Source organism: Thalassophryne amazonica, chromosome 22 (genome assembly GCF_902500255.1).
Source record: "Thalassophryne amazonica chromosome 22, fThaAma1.1, whole genome shotgun sequence".
In the NCBI taxonomy this organism is placed as follows: Eukaryota; Metazoa; Chordata; class Actinopteri; order Batrachoidiformes; family Batrachoididae; genus Thalassophryne; species Thalassophryne amazonica.
In genome coordinates this window covers 5,835,532-5,859,099 of record NC_047124.1, presented here as the reverse complement: position 1 = coordinate 5,859,099, position 23,568 = coordinate 5,835,532, and the positions used below count along the sequence as shown (strand labels likewise).

At 42.0% G+C, this 23,568-nt stretch overlaps 1 protein-coding gene across 1 annotated transcript in view; it reads left to right on the top strand.

Moving 5' to 3' along the window:
• ptprb (protein tyrosine phosphatase receptor type b) overlaps positions 1 to 22,954 on the top strand; it is a 32,942-nt gene extending 9,988 nt beyond the window's left edge. The window contains 37 exon segments of the mRNA XM_034163038.1: positions 1,133 to 1,273; positions 1,359 to 1,625; positions 1,857 to 2,120; positions 2,517 to 2,633; positions 2,759 to 2,902; positions 3,705 to 3,822; positions 3,899 to 4,044; positions 4,892 to 5,158; positions 5,620 to 5,678; positions 5,925 to 6,129; positions 6,251 to 6,348; positions 6,577 to 6,742; positions 7,247 to 7,377; positions 7,567 to 7,714; positions 8,149 to 8,418; positions 10,001 to 10,176; positions 10,430 to 10,580; positions 10,699 to 10,799; positions 11,667 to 11,832; positions 13,316 to 13,597; positions 14,220 to 14,498; positions 15,459 to 15,608; positions 15,685 to 15,824; positions 15,944 to 16,080; positions 16,203 to 16,309; positions 16,606 to 16,711; positions 17,600 to 17,680; positions 18,059 to 18,076; positions 18,165 to 18,246; positions 18,319 to 18,409; positions 19,316 to 19,392; positions 19,462 to 19,596; positions 20,110 to 20,232; positions 20,425 to 20,588; positions 20,662 to 20,797; positions 20,958 to 21,078; positions 21,548 to 22,954. Of these exon segments, the coding sequence (XP_034018929.1) occupies positions 1,133 to 1,273; positions 1,359 to 1,625; positions 1,857 to 2,120; positions 2,517 to 2,633; positions 2,759 to 2,902; positions 3,705 to 3,822; positions 3,899 to 4,044; positions 4,892 to 5,158; positions 5,620 to 5,678; positions 5,925 to 6,129; positions 6,251 to 6,348; positions 6,577 to 6,742; positions 7,247 to 7,377; positions 7,567 to 7,714; positions 8,149 to 8,418; positions 10,001 to 10,176; positions 10,430 to 10,580; positions 10,699 to 10,799; positions 11,667 to 11,832; positions 13,316 to 13,597; positions 14,220 to 14,498; positions 15,459 to 15,608; positions 15,685 to 15,824; positions 15,944 to 16,080; positions 16,203 to 16,309; positions 16,606 to 16,711; positions 17,600 to 17,680; positions 18,059 to 18,076; positions 18,165 to 18,246; positions 18,319 to 18,409; positions 19,316 to 19,392; positions 19,462 to 19,596; positions 20,110 to 20,232; positions 20,425 to 20,588; positions 20,662 to 20,797; positions 20,958 to 21,078; positions 21,548 to 21,570 (5,387 nt within the window). The 3' untranslated portion in view covers positions 21,571 to 22,954.
• Positions 22,955 to 23,568: the final 614 nt, after the last annotated feature.

The following is a 23,568-nucleotide window of genomic DNA, read 5'->3' as shown; positions in this document are numbered from 1 at the left end:
GTCACCTGACTGAAGGCACTCCCACTTTTCACCTGGCTGAAGACACGCCCACTTTTCACCTGGCTGAAGACACGCCCACTTTTCACCTGGCTGAAGACACGCCCACTTTTTACCTGGATGAAGACACGCCCATGTGTCACCTGACTGAAGACACTCTCACTTTCACCTGGCCGAAGACACGCCCATGTGTCACCTGACTGAAGACACTCCCACTTTTCACCTGGATGAAGACACGCCCATGTGTCACCTGACTGAAGACACTCTCACTTTTCACCTGGATGAAGACACGCCCATGTGTCACCTGACCGAAGACACTCTCACTTTTCACCTGGATGAAGACACGCCCATGTGTCACCTGACCGAAGACACTCTCACTTTTCACCTGGCTGAAGACACGCCCATGTGTCACCTGACCGAAGACACTCTCACTTTTCACCTGGCTGAAGACACGCCCATGTGTCACCTGACCGAAGACATTCCCACTTTTCACCTGGCTGAAGACACGCCCATGTGTCACCTGAGTGAAGACACTCCCACTTTTCACCTGGCTGAAGACACGCCCATGTGTCACCTGAGTGAAGACACTCCCACTTTTCACCTGATGAAGACACGCCCATGTGTCACCTGACTGAAGACACTCTCACTTTTCACCTGGATGAAGACACGCCATGTGTCACTCTGACTGAAGACACTCTCACTTTTCACCTGGATGAAGACACGCCCATGTGTCACCTGACTGAAGACACTCTCACTTTTCACCTGACTGAAGACACGCCCATGTGTCACCTGACTGAAGACACTCCCACTTTTCACCTGGCTGAAGACACGCCCATGTGTCACCTGACTGAAGACATTCCCACTTTTCACCTGACTGAAGACACGCCCATGTGTCACCTGATTGCAGCAGGTAGATGTGAGGATGGAGCATTTGTCTGCCTGTGTGGTTGCCAGTTCCACGGTGTGGTGAATGTGGAGACACATGGCACCACTGCACGCTCCTAGACTTAACTTGACTTTGTCTTACGTCTCAAAGGGAGGGGCTTAGATGGGGAGGGTTGCACGTAAACAAATGAACACCTCCCTCCATCGATCATGTGACCTTTGTGTTTTTTGACGCCATCTTTCTTTACAGTTCTGCTGAAGAATGAAACATTGGAGAGCACCACCACACGTCACACGCTCATGAACTTGATTCCAGGCCGGTTGTACAATGTTACCATGGTGACCGAGGCTGGCGGTCTGCAGAACAGCAGGACAATCGAAGCACGGACAGGTGAAGACAGACGAAAAGAGACAAACACACGAATTCAAACTGACGTCTGAGGCTCCTCTGTCTCTCTCTGTCTCTCTCTCTACAGCGCCCTCTGCTGTTTCAAACCTCACCGTGGACTACAACAACAGCACCAGCAACCGTTTGCTGTTGTCGTGGCAACAGCCTGAAGGTGACCTGGACTCATTCACCATCAGGCTGTGGTCCAGTGAGACTATCCGTGGGGAGTTCAATCTTTCGGCAGACACCACACAGATCAGCCTCGATCAGCTGACCCCAGGCTCGGCCTATCAGGTCACAGTGACATCGAGGAGCGGCGAACTGAAGAACCAATCAGAACTGACCGTCAGGACAGGTGAGGAGTCTGTGTTTTTTCTCGTCCATTCTTATTTCTTTTCCTGCGTTTTTAGTCTATATTTGGACTACCGATATGTAGACCAGGTCTCATTTCCAGACAAGACCTTTCATCTGCGTCGTCCCAGTCCACCCAGCTGTAAATGGGTACTGGTCTTGACCGGGGGACCAACCTATGATCGCCTTGGATAAGCACCGGGCCTAATTTCTTATTTCTTCTTTGTGTCTCCAGCTCCGGCAGCTGTCTCCGCCCTCTCCTTGTCTCCATCCTCTGACAGCCTCTTACTGACTTGGATGCCTCCTGATGGCCACTGGGAGAACTACAGGCTGCTCCTGTTTGATGGTGTCCAGCAGTTAGCCAACGTCACACTGGATCAGGACGCGGTTAACTTCACCTTCCCGGCAACGCAGCTAACCCCTGGAAAGCTTTACAGAGCTGTGCTGAGGGTGGAGAGTGGAGGACTGAGTACAGAAAGTAGCTGCGAGGGATCAACAGGTGGCGCTATTGAACAAATACATCACATTAATATTAATGCTGATATATACTGTACCCCATTCATTCATTCATTCATTCATTCATTTTCTGCCACTTATCCAGCAGAAAATGCTTAGTCTGGCAGCAGACTAAGCAGCTCATTCCACACTTCCCTATAATTGTAAATGTTAGTTATAATTCCGATTTACTACCAAAATAAGTAAAACCAAATATTTCCGACAGAACAATTGGATGTGACAAATATGTTACACCTTATATAAAAAAGTCAGATGTCTATGTGTATGTCCACCCCCCCCCCCCACCCCCCCCACACACACACAATGCTACCGTTTGAAATGTTTTCATGTTTTTATCCCATCACATCAAAATTGACCTTTAACCTCTGTCTGTCTTCAGTTCCTGCTCCGGTCTTAAACCTCCACATTCGCCACTCAGACGAGACCTCTCTGAGCGCCATGTGGAGCCATGCCCCTTTGGGTTTACGTGATGGTTACTTCTTGACCATTCGCCATGGTAACCATCAAGGAGTCAGATTACAGCTGTCTGAATAAAATCAGTTAAATTAAATCAGACAAAAAATAAATAAACAAAAGCCAAATGGTGTGACTTTTTCTTAAACAACTTCCTGAATGTCTCAGGAAGTTACCAGGATACCAGGGAGGTGGATCCAAACATGAGGGAGTGTACATTCAACGTGCTCACACCTGGGAGACCTTACATCATCAACGTGGCAACCAGGAGTGGTCAACTGAACACTTCAGTGTCTGTAAAGGGCCGAACAGGTTGGTTTTGTTTATCTGCATCCCTTTATGACATCACCATACATAGGCTCCACCCTAATGTTATTTCAGGTTGGGTGAATTTCATATTCAAAATACACAAAATTCTCAAATATTAAAATGTTAATTTAAAAAAGTTGGGTCAGATCTGTCAAAACATTACAGAACCACAGTGGGTCCAGAATGGCCACCACCCAAAGTGGACAACCAGTCCATTTTTTTTTACCCATAAGATTTGGAATTAACCATTAAAAATTAATTTATACAGAAACAATAGGTTGTTAAAATTTGCATTTGTTGATGGTGTGACACTTCACTCTGTCCAGCTATCGTATTAGCTTGTCATAAAGTCTAGTTTTATGAAATCTGCTTAACTAGTGTGTAAACTCTTAAAAAACAAATGTATATATTATTTGTACTCCATTATGCATGGAGAGTGCAAATACACAAACTTTAGTGATTAACTTATTGTTGTAGTGAATAAAATAGCCACCTAGATGTGCTACTGTGACTAAACCAACTAGCTGTGCTAGTTAGCATATCGCTAGCATGCTTGAAAACTGTGAAGACGTATATTCTCACTGACATCAAGCCGCTACACGATTAGCTATTTCAATAAACAATTTAATTTTACCGTTGTGATATGTGATATTTATTTTTGATTAACTGCTACACTGCTAACAAGTCATTACATGTCAAACATTTAGCCCCGCCCACAATGTAGACACAATTCATGTTGCTGTCTGAAGTATGGCATGAGAGTCTAACAAAAGTATGTAACAGTGACGTGTTTATGCGTTTTTAGTGCCCCTGGCGTTGCGTAGCCTCAGTCTGAGTAGTTCTTCATCCGACAGCCTCCAGGCATCATGGGAAAAGCCTCCAGGGGACATGGACTCGTACACCCTGATCCTGCTGCAGGACAGGTTCGTTAAAGGCGCAACGCCACATTTTAATCAAACATTTTGGTGAAGTTGATCACCGTCTCCTGTTCCTCCACAGCGTCATGATCCAGAACTACAGTGTTCCAGTTGGTTCTTCTTCACTGCTGCTGTCTGGTTTAACACCTGGCGCCCTCTACAGGCTGCAAGCAGCCACTGTTAGTGGTGGCGTGGTTTCTATGACCACCAGTGTGGACGCACGCACCAGTGAGGCACTCTGAACTTTAAACATGTCTCTGAACTCTGAGCCGATTCATTTATGCTTTGTTATTGCAAAGAAAATTTACAAAATTTATTTATTTTTTTTAAATAATTGATTTAGTTCCTACAATGTCACATAAGACTTAGTTGATTGATTTAACTGATTGATCATTTATGGTATCTGTAATTATTGTCTGATGAGTGAGTCACAATCATCACTCCACTGATCTTGGTTACAATTTTGATGAGTCATGGTGAGAAGCTGTTCAGTTTGGATTAGCGATAGCTGTGAATATTAGCATGGATATACTGGGGGGAAAAAAACGTCAAATCTCGGAACCTGAAGTGATCATAAATGATTTCCTGAATGCGATAAATGGTTAATAAATATTCAGACATGTCTGTCAACATATATTAATGAATTTAACAAGAGGAGAGCAGCAGTTAGCTCAACAATCGCTGGTGCGGTGACTCAGCGTTTTACATCTTAAGCTGGGTTTTATTTGGAATATATATTTTTAAAATTAATTTATTTGTAAAGGGACCATGTACAATAAAGAACATAAATGTTTCCATTTGATGCATTGTACCAGAGTTAGCTTAAAGCTAGTTTCCATCTGCAGTCCCTCAAAAATGAATATAAAACATACTTGAAAAGTAGGCCACTAGGTAATTACAGATATCTTGAATCAGCCTTTTGATTATTCAGAAATAAGTCTCTGTTGTCTATAAAATTGAACCGTGTCCACTTAATATATGTTAACTGCAAGGAGACAAGATTCATTGTTTTTTGTTTTTTTTTAATCCACCTCTTTCTAGGTTTTAAGCTTTGATGTGTATCTTTTACTCTCAGTCCCGGCATCCGTTTCCGAGGTGACGGTTGCCAATGGCGGCAGGTCGGATGCTGTGCAGGTGTCATGGCGTCCTGCAGTGGGCGTGGTGGACAGTTACCTGGTGCTCCTTCAGGACAGAAGGCGAACCGTGCACACGCTCGCCGTGTCCCGTTCCTCACTGACGGAGTGTTCCTTCAGCTCTCTTGTTGCTGGGAGGTTGTACTCTGTTGTCATAGTGACTCGGAGCGGCGGCCTAGAAAATGCTACAACCGTTCCAGCACAGACACGTAAGGTTCAATTCAAGTTTCACTTTAAGTACAGTTATATTTATGTTTTTATCTTTGACGTACCTAGTTTTATATGATAATCCAAAACAGAAAAGAAGCAAATTTTCACATTTGGGAAATCTGAAAAAAAAGTTAACTTTTGGTGTTTTTCTTGGTAAATGCCAAGAAAATATTCATCTATCATTATTTTACTTGAAGTATTGTGAAGCAGAAAATATTTTATGTTCTGACCTGTCAGTCATCTTCACAGTTTGTTTAAAATCTGTTTTCTTTATGAAATGTATAAAGTGTTTATGATGACATGCCCCGCCCTATGTGTCATCAAATATGCGCATACAAAATCAAATTTGATTTGACAAAATGCGTCATGTGGCAGAAACTGCGGATGCTTGAAATACCGCGTCATTGTAACTTTAAATACTTAAAAGTGTATTTACTTTCTTGTGGCATCTGTTCTGCAGAACCTGCAACTGTGCAAAACCCAACAGCGGTTCACTCTGCGAGAGACGACTTCCTCAAGGTTTGTGTTTTTATCTGCTTATTGCTTTTTTTCTGTAGCAGCTTCCATACTTTGGACTGAATTTCACACCAGGAGAAATTTGGGGTCCAGTGTCTGGCCCAGTGACACTCAGGTAGACATAGAAAACAGCCGGGGATCAAACTGTGATCCTTTGTCTAGTCTGTCTTAAGTAGTACAAACACCACAAGCAGTAATAGTGGTAGTGCTATCAATAGTGCTCTAATCGGTATCCCGCGTTGTGTTCAGGTGTACTGGGGTCATGCGGCGGGTGATGTGGACCGTTACGTAGTTCTGATCCGTTACAACCACAGTGTGCTGCAGAACAAGAGCGTATCAACTGGACACAACGAGTGTGTGTTCTCCTCCCTGACACCGGGACGTCTCTACACCATCACCGTGGAAACCTGGAGTGGCAACTACATGAGCAGTGTCTCCACCGACGGCCGCACCTGTGAGTTAGTCGAGTCACGTTCTTCTAGAATAATCAGAAACCGCTTCAGATATTTACAGACACTGTGGTTTGTTCGTAGTTTTGTTGCTGCTGATGGAACAGATGCTTTGTTTTCCAACAGTTCCAGCAGCAGTTAGCAATCTGTTGCTCGGCAGCGTAGGAACACGTGACCTCACTGTTACTTGGAGCCCTGCCCCTGGAGATGTGGATCATTATGAGGTGTGTTTATTTGAGCCTAAATGTCAAATGGAGTCATTTATTATTGAGGACATCATTTTTTCATTAGATATGAAAACAAATGACAAAATGTACTTTTTAGAAAAGTTAAATCATCAGCATATTGTTTGATTCTTCTGTACTGTGAAGTGTAATGACCAGTGCTGACTCTAGTGGGCAGTAGAGTGTTCATCTGTATTTCTTCCATTTTTTTTTTTTTTTTTTTGTCAGGTCACACTGCTTTTCAACGACACTCGAGTTTTTCCTCCAGTCACGTTAGGTAGCGATGTGCAACATCATCAGCTGACATCTCTGACCCCTGGACGACTTTATAAGATTGTGGTATCGACGTTCAGTGGACCGTATCAGAGAGCGCAGTTCATCGAGGGACGGACAGGTCGGTCCATGTGTCCACAGCACTGACATCATCGTGTCACAAAAACATCAACAAAACATCACCAACACCAGGGCTCAGAGAGTGAGCACAATTGATTTGAAACCTGGTTCTGTCACAGAATCCATCAGCTGATCTGAAACCTGGTTCTGTCACAGACCTTAACTGATCTGAAACCTGTTTCTGTTAGAGATGAGATGAGAATTCATCCTGTTTTCGAATTCCATGTGATGGATGTGTTTTGGTTTTCTCTTCTTGTTTGATTTGCTGTTGATACTTTTTGCTTGGAGCACGAATTTGACATTTTGTCCTCAAATTCTGAAGCTTCATTTCCACAGCAACAAAACAAATGAATTGTTTGGTAACACTGGCAATCAAAAAGCTTTACTCACTTGAATTCCAGATGTTCTTTCCATTTTTCAGACCTGCGTGTACTGTTATCATGATCCAAAGTCTAGTTTTGCTGAACCCAGGTTTGTTTCATTGTGTTCTTTCTTGTATTTCCAGGTCCATGCGCAGTAGGGAACATCCACCTGGTATCTCGGCCCAGTCCAACAGAGTCCACAGCAGAGCTGATGGTCTCCTGGAGCCCTGGAGATGGAGACTTGGACATGTACATCATTTCTCTGTCACATTCAGTAAGTCCAACACTTTTGACTCCTCATGGAACAAAAAACACTGACTGACGGACAAACAAGTGACGGCCGATGGCAGATAAAGGAAGGTGATAGGGGTGATCAGGTCACGTAACCTGTCAAAAGCTTACTAGTTCTATACAAAATGGATTTGACTAGTCTGTTGGACGCGTTGTAACTTCTTATGTCCAGGATGGCGTTTTGGTGGAGACTCGTCCTGTCCCCAAGTATGTCTCCTACCTGGACTTCTTGGACTTGATTCCAGGCCACGCCTACACCATCACAATCCAATCAAAGAGCGGCAAACTGATCAACAGTAACACAGCCACTGGCAGGATAGGTAAGACATGGACACGCGGCTTCCTTTGTAAATGAAAATAAATCCCATTCTGGTCTTCTTTTGTAGACCTGGTTTTGGTCTTTAGGATACTTCACTACTCATCCACCTTACTTAATCTGAAGAGGATTGAGATGTCTCCAGAGTGGGCGTGTCTCTGCAGGCAGCCAACAGAGGACATTATTATGTAAAATATCTTTGCAGAGAAATAGCTCGTCAGCCATACAAGTCATACGTTATTGTCACTGTGGAGTGTCGTAAAGTTCTGCTCATCTGGACACGATGGGTCTCCAAACCATTTTATACTGAAGAAACAGCTGTGATGAAAACCAACAGGCAGCCCGATGTTCTTGAATCTTCTCCTGGAACTTCAATCAGATTATTCATTATTTGATCTTCAGTGGTCGATGGTCAGAGATGATTGTGTGTCTCTGCAGCGCCGGCCAGAGTGACAGCCCTGCAGGCGGACAACGACCACACCACCCACAGCCTGACAGTTTCCTGGGAGAGGCCGGTGGGTGTGTACGATGGCTACAGCCTGCAGCTTTTGGACGAGGCAGGTGTCCTCCTGACTAACCGGTCAGTGCCTGCAGAGAGCAACAGCGAGCGGCTCGAGGGCCTGACGTCGGGGAAGTGGTACCACGTGCGAGTGGTCACCCTGAGTGGCGGTGTAACATCACTGGAGGCCACAGCAGAAGGACAGACACGTGAGTCTGTTTTTACTGACACTAAAGAGGACACTGAGCTGTTTGTTGATGTTTACTACTCTGGTGGACCTTACGTGATTAAGGTTTTAGGATACAACACCAAGTAGTCCACTTTGAGACTGCAGATCTGCTCCACTCAGCTTCTTCTAACTACCCTGATCCAGGACCTGAGACTCACTGTTGTTCAGCCTAAACTAGTCCACAGATCCTGGATCTTTGTTTCAGAATCTAATTCTATATCTAATCCTTCTCCCTATATACTCTGACCCATCTTCAACATCCTTCTCCCCGTATACCCTGACCCATCCTCAGCATCCTTCTCCCCGTATACCCTGACTCATCCTTAACATCCTTCTCCCCGTATACCCTGACTCATCCTTAACATCCTTCTCCCCGTATACCCTGACTCATCCTTAACATCCTTCTCCCCGTATACCCTGACTCATCCTTAACATCCTTCTCCCCGTATACCCTGACCCATCCTCAGCATCCTTCTCCCCGTATACCCTGACTCATCCTTAAAATCCTTCTCCCCGTATACCCTGACTCATCCTCAGCATCATTCTCCCCGTATACCCTGACTCATTCTTAACATCCTTCTCCCCGTATACCCTGACCCATCCTTAACATCCTTCTCCCCGTATACCCTGACCCATCCTTAACATCCTTCTCCCCGTATACCCTGACTCATCCTTAACATCCTTCTCCCCGTATACCCTGACTCATCCTTAACATCCTTCTCCCCGTATACCCTGACTCATCCTTAACATCCTTCTCCCCGTATACCCTGACTCATCCTTAACATCCTTCTCCCCGTATACCCTGACCCATCCTCAGCATCCTTCTCCCCGTATACCCTGACTCATCCTTAAAATCCTTCTCCCCGTATACCCTGACTCATCCTCAGCATCATTCTCCCCGTATACCCTGACTCATTCTTAACATCCTTCTCCCCGTATACCCTGACCCATCCTTAACATCCTTCTCCCCGTATACCCTGACCCATCCTTAACATCCTTCTCCCCGTATACCCTGACCCATCCTCAGCATCCTTCTCCCCGTATACCCTGTTCCCTCCTCTGACTTTGTCTCCAAATCATCCTAGCTGCACTGTCCCTCTGATATAATACATCACAACATTCATGTTATCAATCTAGTTTGGTTTTAATTGGGTTATACACATTTTTGGTTGATCTAATGATCCTCAGCCAGTTATGGGTGGAGTCTCATTATCCACAGCTCTGTTGGGTTCAATACACAATAAAACAGCATTGTGCTAAAAACACACTGTAGCACTATTTATACATCTGAACATAATTTGGACCCAGCTCATGCAATTCCACCATTTGAAATAATTCAAATCAGGACTATATTTTATTCATTCCTTTATTCTTCATATTTCAAATGGGTTTTTCCTAGATTAGATTAGATTAGATTAGATAGAATTTTATTGATCCCTTGGAAAGACTTCCTCAAGGAAATTGAGGATTTTTGTAGAGTTTTGGTTTAAATTAATTTAAACCAAATGAATGAATGAATGAATGAATTACTGTCTCTCTCTTTCTGAATGTCTGTCACCCAGGTCCAGCAGCTGTCAGTCAACTTGCGATAACATCGGCCAACACTTCCTCTCTGTCTTTCTCATGGCGTCCATCACTTGGCCACGTTGACAACTATGACCTGTCACTCTACAGTGTTGATGAGACAACAACCAATCACATACAGGATTCTGAAAGTAGCAGAAAAGATCATCCCCAGGTGGGCGGAGTTTCATCCAGTTAAAAACTGCAATAAAACTACTGGATGTGCAAGAAAAAAAATGCTGGTGTCCTAATGCTGCAGACACACTGAAATGTTTTAAATTTACTATGATTCATGTATTCTCAAGACTTCCACCAGGACGCAAAATATGTGCTTGAATTATCATTGCAAATTTTTCACATATTCTTTCACATCGAATTACAAAAGTGGGCGGAGCTGCAAGTAATCAGAGATGTAATGTCTGCTGCAGGCTATGGGGGCTTTGGTGGACTTACAGAAGCTGAATCCAGCTGCAGACAGCTGCGTCTTTACCGGCCTGCGAGCAGGAAGTCTGTACCGACTGCAGGTGGTGAGCTGGAGCCGAGATATGAGCAGTGACTCTAACCTTCTAGCTAGAACGGGTCGGTACCATCATCATCATCATAACCACCGTTACTGTTATTCCTGGCGGCGATATGTCAAAAACCTTAATCACCTTCCGCTTGTCTTTGTGTCCTCATCCCGTCTTGTGGTCTGCAGTCCCGTCTCCAGTCTCGTCCCTGAAGGTTCAGAGTTCAGGACAAACAGACAGACTGGAGGTCAGCTGGCAGCACGGAGACGGAACCTGGACGAGTTACCAGGTAAACTACCCACAGACACGCCCCGATTTAATATTAATCCCAAAGTCTTAAAATAAATAAAGTACTTTAAATTAAACTTAATTCTTTCATATGGATTTGGATTATGAATACTTGATATTTTACCACACATCAAATGAAAGATTCACATGATTAAAAGTAACGGAAAATAATCCCGAAACATTCAGTAAATACTTTAACATTTATTATGCAGGTGGCGGGAGGGGGGTCACATGATCCAAAAATTAAATTATGATGTTGAACTACATGGGGGAGGTGATGGTCTAGTGGTTAAGGTGTTGGGCTTGAGTCCAGAAGACCATGGGTTCAAATCCCCGCCTGACTGGAAAATCACTAAGGGCCCTTGGGCAAGGCCTTTAATCCCCTATTGCTCCCGGTGTGTAGTGAGCGCCTTGTATGGCAGCACCCTGACATCGGGTAAATGTGAGGCATAATTGTAAAGCGCTTTGAGCATCTGATGCAGATGGAAAAGCGCTATATAAATGCAGTCCATTTACCATTTACATTCACTTACACTGAGATCATCGTTTTATTTCTCATTCCATTTCCCCTGCCTGAAATGCAAATTCCACCACATCTCTAAATTATGACTCAGCAAAAGTCTAAAGTTATGACTCATCTTAGCCTAGCTTCAAAATGTCTTTAATTCATTATTAATCTTCTTTCCTCCAAAGATTTTTACATCAGCTGTGACTCAGCATGATTTCCTTTGGATCTTTTGACTTTTCAACATGTAGTTTTGGATCAGTAAAACGCTGCGTCATTGCATCGTGATCCATATCTGTGGAGATCTGGATTATGGATCTCGAAGTCAAACCTTTTACACCTTGGCATTTGTCGGATTTGTAGGTGGTGTTGTACGACGCCTCTGGAGCCATGCTGCGAGCTCAGACGCTGGGGGCAGAGCACAGAAATCACATGTTCCCTGGCCTGATCCCTGGTAGGCTGTACCGTGCTGAGGTCATAACACACAGCGGAGAGTTGACGAATCGCGCTTCAGCCTTTGGACGTACGAGTAAGTCAAACGCTACATTATAGCAGATTCAACAAAGACATGAAGCCGGTCAGTGCTAGTGCCAACTGGAACAACTGGTGGGATGTTAGCAGTGGTGGGCACAGTTCTGCTAATCTGCTAACTGCTAATTAGCGAAGCTAACTTTTTTGTTAGCGAATTAGCTTTTCAACTAACTTTAAAAACCATCAGCAGCCCACTTAGCTTCTGTTAAATTTAGTCCCGCTAACTTTCAGTCAGCTAACTTTTTTGGGTAGTAAAGTCAGTAAAGTTTAACGGTCAAAAACATTTGTCAACCCTAAAATCATATATGTTCATTCCTGTCTGTTGTGTGTCTGCAACAGGCCAGTATTCTGTTGAGATGAGTTGCCTTAGTGTAAATCCACAGTTAGTGTGCCTGCTATAAAGACAGTGTGTACATCAGACATGGGGCCAAATGCAAAAGTATTTGTATTTGAAAATACTTAAAAACATTTTTTTCAGAGTATTTGTATTTTCTGATTTTGAATTCAAAGTATTTGTATTTGTATTTCAAATACATCGTGGATCCCAAGTAGTTCCAAATACTTTTATAAATACTTTTTCAAATATTTTTCAAACTTGGGAATCTCTGTGACACCGTGTTGAGACACACCAGATATGACATTTTATTATTGTTTTGTGATATAGTGGATACAAAAAGATGCAATATTGATGGAAACAGAATATATATTGTGATTGTTTGATTATTGCCTCTGATATTATAATAGTGAATTTGTGATGAAACATTCAATCCTTTACTTATCAATAGTATTTGGTTATGCTATTTTCACAATAAATTGTCACCAGTTTATCAGTTTTTGTGTTGATTTGTTGTTTATAGTTCATAGAAAGTATTTGTATTTGAAATACTCAAAATATAAAGTATTTGTATTTGAAAAAATACAAAGTATTTGTATTTGGAATTCGAAAATCTAAAGTATTTGTATTTGAATACAATGCAAAGTATTTGACCCCATGTCTGGTGTACATGCAAATGTTTACTTTTTTAAAGTGAAAAGACACTGTATTTTTATATAAAGACAAAATTTATGTGCGTTTTCTTCGGTGGGGAAGCTCAATGCGACAGGTGTAGATTTTACCAGTCGTGTTGAACGCAACATGGGTGTGCCGTTCCTGTAACACGTTATAAATATAAAACAGAGATAAACTGTGACTTCTAATACTGCGATTTACTGCTTTTGATAAAGATGACAGTGTTTGGGGTTTTATTTTTATTTTTTTTCTGCGTTCCTTTTATGTTTGCGATCCTGAATTTACCCAGCAGCCCCTGCGGTGATTAAACTCAAAACTGGTTTATCAGTGAGTCAATACTAAAAGTTAGCAATTAGCAGTAACTTCCACTATTTTTTTTTAGCAGTTTAGCGTTATAAAAGTTAACTTTTCAGTTAGCTGTGTCCACCACTGGATGTTAGTCAATTACAGTTCCTCTTTCTATTCTTTCCAGCACCAGAGCCGCCCAATCACCTGACCGTCAAACAAGGCCCCACCAATGATACGTTAGTTCTGTCATGGGTAGGCCCCGCCTCCGGGGACTATGACAGCTTCAGCTTGCATTGGACTCCTCCAGACGACCTGTCAATCACTCAAGATGACCCAACCAGCAGCGTTGTGGGTGGGATGTTCCCAGGTCGACTGTACAACTTCAGCCTGTCAACTGTCAGCGGAGGTGTGGCCAGCAGTGGACCCAAAGTCAGAAGCCAGCCAATCCAGAGAGGTGTTAGGACAAGTAGGTGGAGCTAACAATACTTGTCACATTACTTTTTTTATCAACTTAGCAATGTGGACACAGTCATTTAAACTGCTGTTCCAGCAGGGGGCAGCATAGAACTGAATAATATCTGCTTTGATAGCAGTCTGGAGAAATATTGATGTTAATTTTGAACGCCTGTTTGTTTTCCTTTATTTATGTCCTTCACAAACATGGAGCCGATTAGTTTCAAACTTTGTGTGTTTCCTTTTTTACTGCTTTTTTTAATTTCCTCTCTCCTAACTCACATCTGCTGCTCTTCATCTTTCCTTCTTTCCTTCCCTCCTCGCCTCTGTCTGTCTCCTTTCTTTACTGTCACCTACCTTCCTTTAACGTTACTCTTTAAAGGAAGGGAGAATATTTGTACATCCTCTCATCTCTTCTGCTTTCTTCTTTCCTCTCCTCCTTCCATCTCTGTCCTCAGGTCCTTCCTTCTTCACTCCCTTTCATCCTTTTTCTTCCTTTTTGTGTGCCTATCCTCCCCACCACTCCTCTTCTCGCATCCTCTCTTTTCTCAAATCTCTTCTTTATTTCAAAATTTTTTTTGTTTTTTGATGTGGCACTTTTAAAATTCCTTGACTCCTCCTCTCGTCTCCTCCAGGCCCGTCTCCTCTGAAGTCCATTCACTGCTTCCCCCTCTCCTCCTCCTCTCTCTCCTGCTCCTGGTCACCTCCTCTGTCTGATTTTGACTCATACGAGATAAAGTGTCGTCGCCACGATGATGGGGACCTGACGGCGGCTCTGCGGCTGGCTGGAGGCGTTACCACGGTAACGCTGGACCACTTGGAGGCATACCGTAAATACTCGGTTGGGGTCAGAGTGGCATCAGATGGCCTGATGAGCCCGCCGGCAACTCAGGACACGGTGACCATGATTGACCGTAAGTATGATTTACTGTATTTCCCCCCAATTTTTTTCTTCTTCTTCATCTTTTTAACACTGAGATGATAATGACCCAGTGAAAAATTCTGGGAAAAAAGTCTTGGAATGCGTGCGAGTACCTGATGACATCACACACGCCACACAGCTGTGCCCTGTAGGAGGCGGCAGAGAGTTTGTGTCAGAGAGATGCTGTCCAAAGTCACTACTGCCCCCTACAGGTCGTGCCAGTTTTCTGACATCATCGAGCCTGATGACGGCTTCTCACACACACAAGATGAATTTATGTCTTTATTGCTTGTAAAACTAAAATATTCCTTCACTGGATCCAGAACAAATGAAGTGGAAGCAAAACCCTGGTGTGAACATCCGCGATTAATTAGCGGAACTGTTTAAATAACAATATAAGTCTTGGCCAAGTGGTTAATGCGCTTGGTTTCAGTTCAGAAGGTTCCGGGTTCAAATCCCACCCCTGCCACATTTCTCCATGTAATGTGGAGTTGCATCAGGAAGGGCATCCGGCGTAAAACGTGTGCCAATTCAACATGCAGATCCACCTTGGATTTGCTGTGGCGACCCCAAGTGCAAACAAGGGAGAAGCCGAAGGGACTTACTTTAATTAGGATGAATTTCTCGAAGGAGGAAGAGAGGAAAAATAGGAAGGGAAAGAGGGAGCGACAAAGGGGGGAGTGAGAAAAAGAGAGAGAGGAAAAATCTGATTAGCGTTAGCTGAAACAGTTGACGTGGGACGTTTGGATCCAGGTTTGATTAAAAATGCCAATGTATGGAAGTAAAACAACGTCTAAATATTTGGAATTTAAATTTGTAGGTTTTTTTTTTTATTATTATTGGTGAAGAAGTCAGCGTTTCTGTCAGTGCGCGAACAGAACCGTCACTCTTCTTTTTGATATCTGCAATTTATTTGATTGACAACTTGATTAACCAGCCTCATTACTCGCAGGCCCACCGACTCCGCCCCCTAGCGTACGAGTGAATGAAAAGTCATCCAAGATCACGTCATCCTCCATCTTGTTCCGCTTCAACTGCTCGTGGTTCAGTGACACTAACGGAGCCGTCCGATACTTCGCAGTGATCGTGGCCGAGTCCAATGGTACACAAATACAATGCTAACACAGTGGTACCTGGAAATTAGCGTTGTCTCATGCTGACATTCTGTCCTCTGGTAGCCAATGAGGTCCTGCACCCGGATCAGCGCCACCCTCTCCCCTCATACCGCAACTACATCAACAACTCATCTGTCAGAATATACCAAACTGCCTACTTTCCCAGTCGATGTCCGCAGGACACCAGCACCACTGCTGGACAGGTGATGCAACTGCACTGCTGAGGCCACGCCCACCAAAAAAACAAAAACAAAAAAACAACTGATTTAGTTATTAAGATGACAGAATATGATTCTCACATGTGTGTGTTTCACGTGATCAGGTGATGGAGGTGAACCTGGGGGCGGGAGGCGACCGGCTGGGTGGGGCATGTGATCATTACCATGACGATGATCTGTACCTGAGCGACAGCTACAGCGACTTCTGTGATGGGCCTCTGAAAGCCAGAACGTCATACAGGTATCAGAGCTCCAGCAGCCCTGGACACACCGCCTGCTGTTGTGCCTTTGAGCAAGGCAGCTGACATGTTCAGTTCTAACGACTGACTCTAATTAAGACTCATGTGGTGCACGTGTCGGCAGGCTGAGCATCCGCGCCTTCACCAAGCTGTTTGATGAAAACCAGCGGGAGTTTCCTCAGCCGCTCTTTAGTGACACCTTCCTGTCGGCGCCACTCAGGACGCACTCAGGTCAGAACCACACAAACATCATGTCGAGACTCAACGCCCAACTTAAACCCAGTTCTACCCCAACCCAGAACCAAATCACAACCCTTAAACAAGACTTTTGGAAAAAAGGGGCAGGTCAGAATGTCCTCAGTCATGATTGGATAAAAGCTGGGATTTAAATAATCAATAACCTTCCAGAGGGGCGTGTCTCCACAGATGTCCGAATGCTTGATCATGTTGCAGAGTCAACGACTTCGGCTCGAGTGAAGCAAAGTTTCTTCAGTGTGATCAAGGCCTTTGCTGTTCTTCTCTGTCAGAGCCTCTAGGTGGCGTAGTGGAGGGTTTGAGTGCTGGTATGTTCCTGATCGGCGTGACGGTGGCTGTGGTTTCCCTGCTGGTCTACAGACAGAGGCTACGCAAAGTGTAAGACAACGCCCACACACCAAATCACAACCTTTACTGCAGGTTCAAGAACAACATCAAAAATAAAACCTCAAAGAACCAAAACCTGAAAGTGACTCTGAAACTGTTCAGACATCCTCAGAGAATCGCCTTTACTGATGCCGCGGCCACATTCGGAATCAGAGTTACTTTCCAGTGTCCTCACCAATAACGGTGCTAACTCCATAATTAACTCTGTAACCCTCCTGTCCTGTGCACCGGCAACATTTCCTGTATATTCATTTTGTGAATTGTTTTGTAAATCATGTAGCATGGTCCAATTAGAGAGTCACCCCTTTGAGTCTGGTCTGCTTGAGGTTTCTTCCTCAAATCATCAGAGGGAGTTTTTCCTTACCACTGTCACCTGTGTGCTTGCTTTGGGGGTCGGTAAGGTTAGGCCTTACTTGTGTGAAGCGCCTTGATGCAATTTTGTTGTGATTTGGCGCTATATAAATGAAAATAAATTGAAATTGAAAACGCTACCCGCTGAAGAACGTGTATTAGCAGAATACCCTACTTTATTTGCTGATCGTATTAGCTTGTAAAGCTAGCTAGCTTGGCGAGCCGTTGAAGTGATACGCTAGTCTAGCTAGCTCAGTCGCAAGTTGAACAGTGCATCTGTTTTGCAAAATATATACATGTTTTGGAACCCCTTATACGTCAGCAGATCAGGATTTTGTTCAACTGGATTACAACAAAGAGATGAATATTGAGCACCTTTTATTACATCACAAAGATTACTTTAATGACTGTTATTGTAAAATGGTTGATAATGTGAAGCCATGTGGTTTGAGAGAAACGCCGTCACCTCATGGTGCTGGTTTTTCTTGCTGCTCTGAGTTGTTTGTGACTGGATCAGTGTCTGTGCAGGGCGGTCCAGGAGAACCCGGTGGTCAGGATGAGTATGTGGAAAGAGGTTCCGGCTTCAGGGATCTATATGGGAGTCAGGAGGTAAGATTGAGGATCAAGACTTACTTTTCTTCAGTATTTCACTGAAACACAGAGATTAGATTGGAGATTTGACTTTAGTGAAGATGCCGTTTGTAAAATTTCCACCTACAAGTAGATGACATCATCAGTTTCCCATCAGCCCATCTGTGTGGCCTCCACCACTTCTCAATCATCAGAGTTACAGAAAAAAAATATGATAAACTTTTCTTTGGTCCATGTGTTCACTGTACAAAATGTTCAACAATTTAAAAAAAATGTGTTAGCTACATATTAGCTGACAAGCCATTGTAGTGGCTGCGCTAGGTTAGCTAGCTAATCCTTCTCAAAGGTATTTTACATCACTATGGTAACACAATCTTTGTTTTTACTGTGTTTCAGTAACCGTCGTATCACCAGGTAAGATGATTTTATTCTTTAATGCAGAAGATAGCCACAAACATCGAAACATTCCAAACATTTCTAAACTTTTTTTTTTCAATCGCAGTCCTGTCAAAGTGTGTCACTTTGAGGGTCACCTGACCAAACTACAGAGCGACTCCAACTTCCTGCTGTCTGAGGAGTTTGAGGTAAACCTTTGATATAAAAGTTTTTCACGTTACAGCAGATTCTGTGCTAATGTAAGCTGTTTGTCCGTGCAGGATCTGAAGGACGTGGGTCGGAACCAAACCATGGATGTGGCCCGGCTGCCGGAGAACCGAGGGAAGAACCGCTACAACAACATCCTACCATGTTAGTGTAGCCGATGTTGCCATCATTTTGCTAACATTAACAAACAATAATATTATCCCTCAGGACACACCAACAGAATGTAAATAAAAAGAAGTTTTTCTATAAATACAATTTTTAAAAAATGTGACTTTAAAGCAGACTGAGAATAAAAGTTCACCTCCCGTGAACGCGTCCCTCAGTGACAAAAACATAATTAAGATTTGACATCGAAGAGCTTGAAGTAATGAGACAGCCCCATTACTATGGCAACAGCGGTGTTCAGACTGAGGGTCCAAGAAAACTGAAAAATTCAAATGATATTTGTGCAGCAACAATTTCTCCAAAGTTTAAACAAACCACAGATTCAAACAAATATTCTACCTGATATTTTTTTTTATTTTGTCATGATATTTAATAAACATTGTTCTCACCAACTTTCTTTGTTTAAATATAAAGTCTTAATTTCCCCCATTTAACTGAGTTTAAAAAAAAAAAACTGTAAGAGTGTCTGTTGGGTGATGAACTCTGTCTGGTTGAAGTTAGTTTTGCTAACCATCGCTAGTTTGTAAGTCACTAATTAGTTTTCAAATCATGCTGCTAGTTGAAACAGTGGAAGCAAACAATCTGACATTAAACGACATTTAGTTGATTTATTCTGCAGTAAAACATGATTTTGTAAAACAGGATGTTGTGACACGGCTAGCTAACATGTTAGCGTGCATTTTGGGCTGCTAATGTCTGTTGAGTCAAAGGTTAGCAGTACTGACTCGTGATTGGCCAACATAAATGAATCCTGTTGGATTTCACCGAAGTTGAATTTGAAGTAAAAGATTCACACAGGTTGCGTGAATCTGCAGACTGAATCATCTTTGTAAAGCTTCAGAGATACGGACCACTTCACAAGCGTTGTGTTGTTTTTTTTTCTAGATGATTCCACGAGGGTGAAGCTGTCGTACGTGGAGGATGACCCCTGCTCCGACTACATCAACGCCAGCTACATACCCGTACGTAAACCTGCTGACGGCTAACTGACTGCTGGTTGAACAACATGCTAACAGCGCTTTACTTTGTAGGGAAATAACTACCGCAGAGAATACATCGCCACGCAGGGCCCACTCCCTGGAACCAAGGACGACTTTTGGCGAATGGTGTGGGAGCACAGCGTCTACAACATCGTCATGGTGACGCAGGGTGTGGAAAAGGGGAGGGTACGTTTAATTCAACGTTCTTTCGATGAAGCATCTCAACATGTTGTAGAATTGAAAAAAAAAAAGCAATTCTGTGTAACTGGAATTTATTATAACCAGAATTTATTTATTTAGTTAGTTTTTGTATCTCAGGCTGCAATTCAGATTTTTTTTTTTTTTTTTTACAGTTAAATGTTTAATAAAATCTATGATAGTTTCTTCTAAAACATGAAGCGTAACCAGATTAAGACGGTTTAAAAGTGATGAGAGTCATTTAAATTCATTGATAAATAAGAGATTCAGTTTAAAACGGTTTTAAATTCAGGTTAGTAAACAAACAAAAACATTTGTAAAGAACATGTCAAAATGTTGAAGTTTTCCTCGATGAGTTAAATGTCTGATTTAATATTATTTTCCAGGTCTGAATTGATGAATTGTTGAAATTTTTCTGTTGTTTTTGTTTGTTTGTGTTTTTCATGGCCCGTGCTGTGATTTGATTGGGTATTGATCACTGGGACTTCGTGTGGTGCCCAGGTGAAGTGTGACCAGTACTGGCCCACAGACACAGAACCTTTGTTCTACGGTGACCTGGTCATTCACATGTTGTCCGAGTCCATCCTGCCCGAGTGGACCATCCGCGAGTTCAAGATCACTGCGGTAAGAACTTTTGCAAATTTCAGTCTGAACAAATTTACTTTAGACCAAAAAAGAAACAAAACAAAAAAAAAACAAAAACAAAGTCCAGATGGTTTGGTTTAAATTTGTTGAAAACTGACATCAAACATTGTCCAAATAATTTGTACGCTGGTTCCTCGGGAGTTTAGAAAATGAGATTTTGTGACCTGACAGGAGGGTGGCCGCAGTTACCCACGGGTGATACGTCACTTCCACTACACTGTGTGGCCCGATCATGGGGTCCCGGACAGCACTCAGTCCCTGATCCAGTTTGTCAGGACAGTCCGTGACTACATAGACCGCTCGCCGACCTCTGGGGCCACCGTGGTGCACTGCAGGTAAGGTGGAGTCTCTGTTCGCAGATTTGATATCACATGGTAGTCACATGACATAGTGGCTTTTGCGTGTCAGTGCTGGTGTGGGACGTACGGGAACCTTCATCACCCTGGATCGGGTTCTGCAGCAGTTGGACTCCAAAGGAACCATCGACCTGTACGGCTGTGTGTTTGACCTCCGCCTGCACCGCCAGCACATGGTTCAGACTGAGGTATGCCAACCATGCCCTCACTAAAGATGACTGACACATGACCTCTACATTTCAAACTGCACAAAACAACAGCATGCTAACAGCAGCTAGACGGTTATTCATCTAATCAGCTGGTTAACATGTCCTAACCAAATGGCGGGGCTATGGTGATGTGTTACAGTGTCAATATGCCTTCTTGCATCAATGTGTGCGTGACGTCCTGAGAGCCCGGAAGTACCGCGGTGAGAAGGAGAACCCTTTGTACCCGATCTACGAGAACTTCAACCCCGCCTACTGCCGCGGTATGACCTTACACACGGGCCCCACCAACATCACATCAAAGTACAATGGCACAAATCACTGCAAAGATATTTTTAATTATGTCCAATATAGTTAAAAATCATGATTTGTTTAAACCAATTTCTTTAAAAAAAAAATCTAAATTGTAAATGTAACATTTTAAATATATTAACAGTTTATTTATAAATTTACAGTAATAATATAATAATGTATCTAATAATAATAATATACAAAAGTATCTAAAGTGAAAATAAAACTACTGCTAAACATCAAAACAATGTTAAATTTGATTAAAATTTTCTGATCAGAACCAGTTTAAACTGAGTTCAAAACTCAAAGCTTTAAAGTTGATTTGAATAACCCATTTAACCCAACATTTGATAAAATTAAATGGTTTGGCATCAAAAAATAATTTAACATAAACACTGTGGAAGTGTTCATTTATGTTTTTTTTTTTCTCAACCTCCTCAGATTTCATCTACACGGGACACTGAAGAGGCGACATCAAACCACGAAGCTCGGCTAAGCTAACAGGAAGAGTTAGCTACCAAATCCACCATAAAAACAAGATAAATTCTCCAACAAATTAGTGTAAAAAATATCAAAAGTTAAAATCTTTATATGAACTGAGAGGGTCATCAGAGTCAACCAACCAAAGCGGTGATCACATGACCTGGTTAATATTTGGAGCCACAAGGTGTTAAAGTTGCATATCCTACACAAATATTATCATAACTGTAATACTAAATCATTTAGTAAAATAACTGAGTAGCCGTCTAAAGTTACCTGATGTTATCTGTATAAGCAGAATATATAATTTAATCACAAGCTAGCTGCACGCTAACTAACCATGCTAGCTGTCTTACTCGCTAATGAGTTGGACAATAATTATTTGTGGGGATTTGTACCATCCTCTCCACATGTGCCACTCTTTTTCTTTCTTTTTTAACAGTTTAGCTCTTCTTGTAGAACAGGATTTTGTAAACTCAGACTATGTAGCACAACAAGCTAATAAGCTAGCCATTTACGAGTCAAAGTTCACCACACTTGAACTTCTGCAAATTTATATTTTCCTCCATGAATTTAGGATTATTCTCTGAGTTTATAGAGCTCGACTTAAATTTGAGTTGAACTGAAATTGTTCGTGAATCCAGACTAGCTAATAAAAAAAAAATCCAATTCATGTTTGATTTTGTCAGTGACGCCTCAAATCAAAGAATCAAAAATTATTTCAGATAAAACCAGAAAGGTAGAAATACCTCTATATTTGTACATTAGTTTCAGTATTATAATGTGGCCATTAACTAGTTAAATTATAGATAATGTTGGGATTATTCATTGTTTAAAAGTAAATACATTTTGGACTTTAAGATTTTATTTGTCTCTCTCTCTCTCACACACATATACACACACACACACACACGTGCGAAATGAGAAAATAATTTGAATCATTCTCAGTAAGAACTTGAATCTGCCAGTTATCAATTAAAACAGTAATTAAACATTTATAAAATAGATTAGAACAAGTAATTAAATGTCAGCATTAATTTAGCAAACATGAAAACCAACTGGTTCAAATATGAATTTAATTTGTTTCTTCTGATTTGGCACTATAATTGAATTTTTGACTTATTTATTTTTTCCCAAATGGACTAACTAGTTCAACAAAATCAGTTTTTTTGTTTTGTTTTAAGGAAATGAGGGTTGAACTCATTATTAGAGATTAGATCTTACAATAATAAATATTTTAAAATATTTTTATAGTCACTATAATACTGTTTTTCACTCACTAGAAAGTTTATTTAAAACATCACATGTTGCTGTATGTAAATATTGATGAAATACTCATTTTTATATAATAAAGGTTATATATGCCGATTATTTTTTACCTTGTGTTTAGATATTTGATTATGGGCTGACTTTTTTCAGACTTTATGTAAATAAGATTTCCATGGCATCTTATGGCATTGCAATAGTTTTAAATAAAAGTTCTTTTAAAATAAATTTGTAAAGTCTAACTGTATAAATCTTAACCCCTTAACGCCCATCGTCGCATATATGCTACAATCTCTGACTCAAATATGCAATTGACCTGTATGCCTGTTGTCGCAAATTTGCAACATACAGTAACATAAAGTCATTACCAGAATACCCAATATTACTATCTAGTTTTTGTGCAAAAGTGAAATTAATAATCTCAACATTATTTACCATCTACTTAAAGGCAAAAACACACACAAAACATTTTTTTATATACAGCTATATAAATTCGGGCGTTAAGGGGTTAAACATAAAATGAAAAAGTCTGAGTACAGAGATGTAAACCAAATTACTGGAACGAAAGAATTACTTTAATGTTGCTACTTATTAATAGTAAGTCCCTTCGGCTGCTCCCTTGTTTGCACTCGGGGTCGCCACAGCAAATCCAAAGTGGATCTGCATGTTGAATTGGCACAAGTTTTACGCCGGATGCCCTTCCTGATTAATAAAAG